Below are 10,100 nucleotides of genomic sequence, written 5' to 3'. Positions count from 1 at the left end.
AACATGTACAAATGAAATTCCTGGACATTTTTGATTTACAGAAGTGTTTCAAGCCAGTATTAATATTTAAAAGGTTATTTCTCTATTTCAACAAATTGATCTGTGAAATAATAATACAAATAATAATAATAATAATATGTTTTGTTTTTTCTGTTTTAGAAGCGCATGTCTCTAATCTGCAAACTGATTGATACGGTGCATGAACATTAATGAGGCTTGGCACTGTGTAAGTACAGTATTCTCATTCATTTTAATTGATGTAATTACAGAATGTCAAACAGCGTGAGTACAAGGCAGTAGAGTAGAACTGCTCCTTACCTGTCCTGGACTGAAAGCTTCTGTTACAGAGACTGCACCGCCTCTCATTATTAAAATAAGCCTCCCAGATCTTCTCACCCGAGTGGTAAATGTCAGCTAGACTAAACCCAATGGCACACCACAGCGGGGGCCATAAAATTGGCATACAGATTACCGTTAAACTGTCATTTCAATGCCAGATAATTGCTAAAGTGTCCCCAAAGCTGCATCTGCATTTTGCAATGACCTTGGCATGCCGTTATTATTATTATAATTATTATTATTATTAGTAACACTTGTAGATAGCACTTATTGAGGAGGTACCAATAATGCAATACTTCTTCTTATCATTATTATTAAGAGCACAGGCAGTCAGCACTCCTTACCTCCCAGTCTTCCAGCAGGAATGGCACAGGTTTGTGCTGTCCCTCAAAACAGGTCACCTTCAAGCCTCACACAATGTATTGAGCCGCGTGTGTGTGCCAGCAAGAGAGAGTGAGGGGGGGCGGAGGGGGGCTGAGGGGCCCTAAGTTCTAATTAGGGACAACTTCATCCTGTTTTTACTCCATCTATAGCATGGAGTTCATAAGTTATCAGATGACAGTTTGACAACCAGGCCTGCTGCATTGCCACAGTGAGCAGGCTAAATATAAAGTACAATGATCTCCATTTCAGGGAATAACTACATTTACTGATTAGTGAATGATTGGCTAATCAGTGCAGTCTTGGAAGAGCACCCCACTTAGGGTTGGGGTATAAAGTGTTAAGTAAGCAGAGCTCAGTCATACTGTATGTGACTCCGGGCCAGGAGTGCTGAACCAGGTTTTTGTTCTGGCTGGTCCTTATGGGTTTCAGTTTCAAATATGTTGTAGCTCTACACCTATGTAATAATTAGACAAGATGAGCAGTCTCAGATTTTTTTGCTAAAATCTACAACCGCTCAAATCTAATTCAGTCTCCCTAAGGCTAGAGCCAGTGCAACACAGCATCAGTTGATAAGCTGTACTCTAGCAGGTACGTACCACTGTGCTGTGCTGTTTACCAGACATACAGGAAAACAGGGACACGTTTAGGACTGCTGTTTCTTTGTGCCTCATTTGGAGAGGGAAGCAATATATTACAGTCGAGAGCCCTCTTAATTGTATGAAAGCAAACCTTAGGCGTGAGGGGACTGGTTGCAGTGTAACAGGAGGTTGATAAAGTGTGCTGTCTTTACCCTTCCCAGCACATGCTCGCCAGACCCCGGACACTGAGACTTCACTAAGGAAAGAGTTATCCAGTCCCTGACTAATCCACTGCACAAGGACTTCAAATGTCCCCATAAAACAGGAAGGTTGGAAGGAGTGTGCAATCTGTGTGCGGTGGCTCTGTTAGTATTAATATTATTAATTATTATTTTCATTGAGCAGACACTAGATAGAGACTAGGGGGTGAACTCTGCATCAACAACAACTGCTGAGTACACAATATGACCTTGTTTTTACATTTCATCTGAAGGACGGAGCACAAGGAGTAGCAAAGAAATGATTCAAGTTTTGCTGTCCTTGGTCAGTGTTAGGGTCAGTGTTGGGATTAGTGTTAGGGTGAGAGTCAGTGTTAGAGTGAGGGTGAGGGTCAGTGTAGGGATCAGTGTTAGGGTCAGTGTTAGGGTTAGGTTGAGGTAAAGGTAGCCACTAGAAGACCTCCGACCGGCTTCTAAGTTTAGAATGCAATTAACAGTAAGCAGAGCATTTAGCAGCGCTTTGCGAGACTCTCTGGACAACAGCTAGATGTTTAGCAGTAGTGTTCTAAATATTTAGCAGGTCCTTCTATAGTCACTGATACCTAGAATTTTGTGAAACAGATTGAAGAATGATAACTAGTTAGAAGAGGCTGTGATACAGGCCCATGGTTCCTGACAATTGCTCTTTGAATCATATTCAAACCCTGAAAGGCTAATGCATTAACAACACACACGATTGTTAATTGAGGTAAAGGTGCCATCTCCCAGCTGATCAGGTCTGACGGTGATATGCCTCCTATGAAGAGCTATGCTTGGACAACCCAAGGCTTGCCTAGAAAGAAACCTTGCAAGTTTTAACTTAGCTGAAACCTCACACGCTTGGCCTATTATAAGTGACATATGGACATTGTTGAAAGAATTTCTGCTATACATTCATGAGGTAATAAATCAGGAATAGCTTTCACAGCTGTGACGAGGAATCCAAGGTCTGTACAAGTTCAGACAAACACTGTGTTCTCTCAAGGCCGTGCAATCTACTGCCTCCTGTCCACACTCAGCAAGAGTCTGCCATTCAGTCTGTTCGGGATGTGCAACAATGTTAGATGCCTCAGTTTCAATGGACAGATCGGATAAAAAATAAGGGGGCCTCAGTTTCAATGACAGATCGCCTAAAAAATATTCCCCCGATATACTTGCAGTGGGCGTCACTTCACGAACACCCCCCCCAAAGAAGGCATTAAACGGGGCCCCGTCTCCATAATAATAAGACTGCAACAAACTTAAGAATAAACAAAAAAAAAAAAAAATATTTCCATTGCATGAATAAACTATAACATTTCAATAATTTAAATTTAAATTTAAAAATATAAAATAACATTTTTGCTGATTTCAACCAGGACATGAGAGTCAAGGTTTTTTAGTTTTCAGTTGCCATTAGAAGCAGATCACTCAGCAGATATTTTCAAAGCATTTACTCCAGTGTTCAGTTCACTTCTGTTTTCTCAGAGGATAAAAAAAACTGCTAGGACCCAACGACTTCTACGATTCATAGCCTTTTATACACATTCAAATTGAGTGCTTCCGAGTTTGATATTATTTGCAAGGAATTTTCTCCTTTTAAAAAAGAAAAGGCGTGAATTAGACTGTAGTAAATGCTTTGATATGGCCCATTTTCTGGTACCAGTTGAAAATCTTGAAAACTAAAACATAAGCTAGCTGTTGCCAACAAATCTATAGAGCCATTACATATACCTCTTCTGCGTCCTTCAGTGGATAAAGATATGTTGGCCGCTGTCCAAAATAACAAGTGGAAGGGGGAGAGGTTGTTTGAATAGCAGAATATCTTGGTCCACATATAGATAGGGGGCTGGTCTTCTGGTTTATTTTCTTCCTGGTGTGAGATACCAAGGCATCATGACATTTAGAATGGGACTGATCTGCATCATCAGCCCCCCCCATCCTCCTCCACACCTTCGCTCTGATGAAACTGTATCAGCAGCTGGAGGAGGGAGAGCAGACCCTGCTATGCTAAACATTGAGAGGGAGCTGCGTCAATCTGCCCAGTTGCCTTGCATTGTAGATAAGGGACACAGCATACTAGGTGTCCTACTTAATTATAGTACGTGTGCCCTCTCCATCACGGAGACATGCTGATAACACTGACAGCAGCGCACATGCACAATCACAGGGGTGGGGTGAGTGGTGTAGATACTGAGATATTTCAAGGACAGGCTCTTTAAAGAGTAAAATAGTGAAAATATAGCTTGACACGCCCCCTGGTGTTGATAAATAACATTCTTCTTTTCATTGTTAACATCCTGACAACTTTTTACACTTTAAACTCTGTTTCAAAGCTTTGTTCAAAATGTCCGCTCTAGTGCTCTGGGGTTTGAGATCTGTCCTCTAAATCACTGCAGGAAGAGCATTTAAAAAAAAAGTGCATAAGTGCTGTGTTTATTTTGTTCCTTACCACATCGTCAATCATTATCACTGTGTTGCCGGTTTGAAAATGTGGCCAATTATCCTGACACCATCAGTGCATTACAGCGGACATTGTGAACAGAGCTTTGAAACAGACTTTGAAGTTATAAGGGTAAAAAGTTGTGAACAATGAAATAAAAAGCCAGGTGATCAAACTACAGCTATGACCAAAAGTTTTGCATCACCTAGAATTTATTAATTGAGATGTAATTTTAAAAAAAGTGTGTGTGTGTGTGTGTGTCTATATATATATATATATATATATATATATATATATATATATATATATATAAATTTAGATATTTTATTTAACATCATGTAATCAAAGAAACTACAAAACGATATCGCAAAAATCTACTGGCAGCCTTAACAGTAGTACAGGATTTCATGGTAGATTACGAAATGTCACATTTTTCAATTTTTGTCAGTTTTTTCATCTATGGAAAACTACAAACCGGTATGTTATGCAATATGTTAACATAACATTATTCAGCAGGTTTCATTCGACTTTATGAAGCAAAATTAGTTAATTCTGTAGGGTGGTGCAGTGCTTTTGGCCGGAGCTGTAGGTAGGGCTCCCAGTTGTAGCGTTTATTCCCTTATGATTGGTGAATAAGTGGCATGGAAATTCAGGAGCACTTTTCACTGCCCTGGTTCAGTTTACCATTGCTTGTTTATCAAATTCAAATTTCTAACAGGTTTCTTAATGACTTTATAAACATGTGGATATATGTGACCCTTTCAGTGAACTTTCTGCAGTCCTTCGCCCAACTAACATGCAGCTCCAGCAGATCAGGATGGCACAGCATGTATGAAGTGGGGCTCAAATTGAAGCCCCCTCTGTCCTGCACAGTAGATGAATAATATGGAGAAGGGGACTGTCTTACAAGTGTCAAAGCTACAAAGAGAAAAAAACAAGTTAGTTTCCTGGACTGCATTAGTGTAGAGATCTGCCGGTATAGGTGGAGCACAGAAAACTTTTTTGACCATCCTATTATTATTGAGTCATTTAGCAGATGCCTTTATCCAAGACGACTTACAGAGACTAGGAGGGGTGAGCTACGCATCAACAACAGCTGCTGCAGAGTCACAGCAGGACCTTGTTTGCTTTACATCTCACCCGAAGAACAGAGCTGGCCCCAGTTATTTTAGACTGGTCTGCATTCCACTATACATATAAAGTAATGTACAATATACCCGATGATCAGTGCTGTTCACTGTAAATCACCCTGCCCTTCCCATGTGTTTGACAGGTAGGGTATAAGAAATCCTGTCTGTTCCTGTCTCACTACAGATGCACCTACAACAGCTAACTTGGCCCTTTTTTGTAGAAACGACATCTTTAAAAGGCTCACCCTTTGTATTGATTAAAGTTAAAGCCCTCACCTCTTCTCTAAGTTATAAAAAAAAAGCTGAGTTCATGAAACACTATGTGTTGTTCGTTGAGGAATTTAACCCACCCCACCCCAATCAGAGATTTTCTACCCCTCTGTGAAACCTCTCTTAATTAGTGTATGCCTGTGCAGTATCAACATTAACAACATGTGACTCTGTCAGCATCAGGCACCTGTCTCTCCGTCTCTATCGATGTAGAAGACGACCTTTTCTAGCACCTGCTGCAACTGATCCTGTACAAACATTACGGTAAAGTCTTGCTCTGAATGTGACACTCAAGCTGTCCTTCTCAATCAGAGAGTGGCACGGGGCAGGAATTTCACATGGTTATCTTTGTAGTGAAGGATAAATGGAAGGAAACAATGCAATGTCAGAGATGCACCCTGGTGGCAATGCTTTCACTAGCTGCACAAGGAAAGTAAACTGGCAATAATGCTGACCTTGACCTTGGGTTCGAGTCAGAGATGGAGGCACATGACAGTTGTGATGCATTTTGGGTATCACGTTCTGTGCTGTCAGCCCTGTTGTCTAAAGAATATTCCTGTCTGTTTACCCAGAGCTCACAAGCTAAGGCAACTCTGGAGTGGAGGGGCCACTGTTTCTCTTGTGGCAAAGGGGAGGTTCGGCCTTCATGCCTCAAGCTTGTACCGGGCTTGGGAAGGGCACCTATTTTTTGTAGCATTTCAGTCTCCATTCCTAACTCCTACCTGTCTAACCCTTGATCCAAGAGAAAGTCTACAAAGGTAACCTGTGCCACCTGTTAATGGTATTCATTTCACACAGGCTCACCGGCAGCCACTAAATCAATAAAACAAATTCATCCCCACCCTGGCTAATTCTCGCAAGTTTGCAGCTCCCCTTCCCTGAGATGTTGAATCTCGTTGGATCTTTCCAGCATCAATATCTAAATATAAAATTCACATAATGAAAGATTTTAGGGTTATTAAGCATGGTAATCAAAGAACACACACTCATACTCTATTTTCATTTTTCTGTTCAGTAACTTGTTTTGTTGACCATTATCCCTCTCCTTTTTTCATCAGCCTGCAATGTGGATCTCTGAAACGGCTGATAATGATCCCCCCTGTTCTGCCTACAGTTCCGTGGCAGCGCAGCTGCTATCACTAAACAGAAGAATATGCGAAGCTGTGTCTGTTTGACTATCCGCCCTGTTGACAGCATCAGATGGATGTGCGACCGGGCCACACTGATGCTGGGAATACCTAATAAGGAAAATACAAACAACTGGCCTTGGAACATAAAGATTCCACCTTTCTATATCCATCACACCCACAGCACCCAGAGACAGACACACACGCGTTTGTATTCCTATACTTGTGGGGGCTTCTCATTGACTCCAGTCAGACAAAACTCCACACAGGGTGAAAGTTGACAACAAACTCAATATTTTGGCACGTTTTAGTTTTTTTTTTTTTTTTTTTTTTTTTTTTTTTTTTTTAAGGCATATTTAGTTCTTTAAAAGGTGTTTTACAATGTGGTGACGTCCCAACAAATTCGTTATTTCAGGAGTTACTGTCTTCGTGGGGACATTTTCTCAAATTTTGTCCCCACATTGGTAGTAATACCTGCCCCCACCCCCCACACACACACCCCTCCCCTCGCCTGACAGACACAATTAGATTTGAGAGTGGTTCACTTCATAAAGGGGAGCAGCAGGGTCTGGAAGAGGAGAAGTTACCAAACCATCTGAAGGTGAGCACTTACTGTTCAGAGGGGGCTGAACTATTATTAGGCATTCACTACTTCTGTTGAATATCTAAAGGGTATTTGGTGCAGATTAATCACTTACTGGTTTATAACCCGTGTGCTCCATGTGCCGTTGGACCATAGTTTTGAGAAAGGAAAATAAACTCTTAATAAAGAGGAACTCAAAAAGACAATGTAACCACTCCAAACGATGCCTCTATTATTTATTATTTGTAGTTAATGTGTGTATGAACCTATCTTTCAACATGGGTAATGTAAATATATCAAGTATTCTCATAAATACTTAAATAGGCCACAGTTCTTGATTGTGAGGTGGTGAGCAGGGGAGGGCTTTGTCAACTTTTAAAAGAATGAACACACTGCTTGGACCTCAAAACTTCACCCTGGGGCGCCATCTGCTGGTGGAAAAACAAACTAGCCAGTTCCTGAAGTTCAGCTGAAGCTCTCTTCCCAGGTCTCACTTGTTTGTCTGTCCTTCTGTCTCAATATAGGTTGAAGAGCCTCTCTGCTTCTTGCTTGGTTTTCACTATATACGGTAAGACCATCTGTTATTGTTTATGCCATTTCTATAGGATGAGCGAATTTGTAGCCTAAAGGCTACTATCTATATACAGCTCTGACAAAAACATTTTGCATAACCTAGAATTTTAGGATTGAGACAGAACATAATTTAGATCTTTTATTTAACATCATGTAATCAAAGGAACTACAAAAAGTGTCTACCGGGAGCCAGTAGTACGGTAACTCATGCTACAATTCAAAATGTCAAAGTACTATAGAAAATTACAAAGCGGTGTGTAATCATTCAGCAGCTTTCATTGGACTATGAAGCTAAATCAGTTCATTCTATAGGGTGATGCCAAACTTTTGGCCAGAGCAGTAGTCAATTAGTCCTGTATTTCGTCTGTTAAATTGTTATTTTTTTCTATACCAGTAAAAATTCTGCTGGGCTCATTGTAGCCTTTGTAAAGTTTTTCCGTAGTTGCCCAAAAAGCAGCCCGACACTGCAAAATGTTCACCAGGAAGCAGTCTGAACGAGGCTAAACATCGTGGACAAGAGTTGAACAAATCAGGGAATATGAACAGACACTAAAAGATCACGTTCTCTGTTGTGCAGATTGGAATCACGGGTGATGCTGAGATGGCAGTGTTCTGGCCTGCAGCCCCTTACCTGCGGAAGTCCGATAAGGAGCGTCTGGAGGCGCAGACCAAGCCCTTCGACATGAAGAAGGAGTGCTTCGTCCCTGACCCTGTGGAGGAGTTCGTGAAGGCACGGATCACCAGCCGCGACGGTGCCAAGGTGCCAAAACCTGGATTGGTGCGCAGGGTTCAAAGCTAAATGGCTTAACGGTTGCTCCAGTATCCCACTAACGCTTATTTTTATGCTTTGCCTTTAATGATTTTTTGCTACATTTAACATGCTGTGGAAGGGTAGCTTAAAATCCACGGCAGTTAAACTATATAAAATTGGAAAACATTTGTGTAAGAATTATTAAGTGGCAGCAGCTCTACTCTCCACTATTAGTAGTCAACTCTTCAGAATGTAGATGCAGACTCCTTGCTGCTCGATCTTCCTAGAAAACAGATTCATGTCTTCATGCAAACAGCTGATTTCTCTTAAAAGTTCTTGTAACACATAAGCTTTATGCTTGAATTACGTTCCTGATTTAAAATATAAGACAGGCAAAAAGTTTGTCTGTTGCAATTCAAGTCAACTGGTAAGAGAGGTGCCCCTTGGGTTTCATAAAGCTTAATTTACACATTGCTCTGCTGCTGCACACCAATTCAATGCTCAGATTAGACCCTTAAACATTTCATGTTTTAAAAGTTGGATCAATTAAATTACCATAAAACCAAATTCCCAGAAACATGGCTGAGGGGAACCTACTTCATTCTGCTACTCTCTCACTCAGCAGAGACCGTCCCTGATCTGACAGAGCCTTTCTTTTCTCATCATTCCCAGGAAGAAGCTGGCTCAGAGGCTGCAGGACGCGGAGGAAGCCGTCGAGGCTGTGAATGCTAAATGCTTCTCCCTGGAGAAGACCAAACACAGGCTGCAGAATGAGATTGAAGATCTCACAGTGGATCTGGACCTGAACGAGTGGAAGCAGAAGTTTGAAGAGTCTCAGAGTGAGCTGGAGGGCTCCCAGGAGGAGTCCAGGTCCCTGAGCACTGAACTCTTCAAGCTGAAGAACGCTTATGAGGAGTCTCTGGACAATCTGGAGACCCTGAAGAGGGAGAACAAGAACCTGCAAGGTGGGGGATCCAAACTCACAATTCTTGAGTCAGCTGTGTTTCTAATTGCGTGGGAGATCCACACAGAAGAATCAATTAGTCTTCTCTGTAAAGAAAACTGTTAACCCTTGTTAACTGTATCCAAAAATAGAACTGGCAAGTATTTATTCTAAACGTTAACCTGGAAATAAATTGTTTTTGTTGCTGCGTTTGTACACTTTACAAGTGATCTTGCATTCGCATAAGTTTGTGTAACTGACTTGCAACAATGTATGAATGCTATCTAAATGTATTACAATTTATCACCAGGGCTTCTCAAACTCATCCTGGGGACCCCCCTAATGTGGCTACTTGTTTTCATTCCAACTGAGCTCTCATTTACTGAACTAGACCCTTAATTGAACTGACAATCTGCTTAATTAGACCTTTTTACTTGTTTTCAGCTCTTAAACACGTGCTTTGAACTGGAACACCAAATAGGGACACTCAACAACCAGTCATGCAATGAGGCAGCCAGAACTTTTAAGTATAGCCTCAGGGAGGACCACATTTAGGCAGACACCCACAAGTAATACTGAGCATTAACCCTCCACCAAATGACTTGAGCTGCAATGCAACATAATCTAGAACAGGGGTCTCCAACCCTGGTCCTGGAGAGCCCCTATCCAGCAGGTTTTATAGGTGTCTTTACATCATCAATGTAAAGATCGAAAGAGCTTTCATCAATGTAAAGGCTAAAGAT

At 41.3% G+C, this 10,100-nt stretch overlaps 1 protein-coding gene across 2 annotated transcripts; it reads left to right on the top strand.

Annotated features, from left to right (window-relative positions):
- The first annotated feature begins 6,863 nt into the window (after positions 1 to 6,863).
- On the top strand, positions 6,864 to 9,737 carry LOC121305224 (myosin-7-like). 2 transcript variants are annotated; one of them, XR_005948056.1, is made up of 4 exons: positions 6,864 to 7,108; positions 7,615 to 7,658; positions 8,241 to 8,441; positions 9,087 to 9,737. XR_005948056.1 is itself a non-coding variant. In XM_041236767.1 (3 exons), the coding sequence occupies exons 2-3, from the start codon at positions 8,265 to 8,267 to the stop codon at positions 9,144 to 9,146; spliced, it is 237 nt and encodes a 78-aa protein (XP_041092701.1). In that variant the 5' UTR covers positions 6,864 to 7,658; positions 8,241 to 8,264; the 3' UTR covers positions 9,147 to 9,737. The 2 variants fall into 2 exon arrangements, 1 of the variants encoding a protein (XP_041092701.1); XM_041236767.1 differs by having other exon boundaries at positions 6,864 to 7,658.
- The last annotated feature ends 363 nt before the right edge of the window (positions 9,738 to 10,100 follow it).

Source organism: Polyodon spathula, chromosome 42 (assembly GCF_017654505.1).
Source record: "Polyodon spathula isolate WHYD16114869_AA chromosome 42, ASM1765450v1, whole genome shotgun sequence".
Classification (NCBI taxonomy): Eukaryota; Metazoa; Chordata; class Actinopteri; order Acipenseriformes; family Polyodontidae; genus Polyodon; species Polyodon spathula.
The sequence above is the reverse complement of the archived record's forward strand: the minus strand, read 5'-3'. Positions and strand labels throughout refer to the sequence as shown.

Excerpts from the sequence above, each read along its gene's own strand:
- LOC121305224 (XM_041236767.1), top strand. The coding sequence starts at position 8,265 with ATGGCAGTGTTCTGGCCTGCAGCCCCTTACCTGCGGAAGTCCGATAAG. Across the intron at positions 8,442-9,086 it reads AGGTGCCAAAACCTGGATTG|GAAGAAGCTGGCTCAGAGGC; the intron begins GTGCGCAGGGTT and ends CATCATTCCCAG.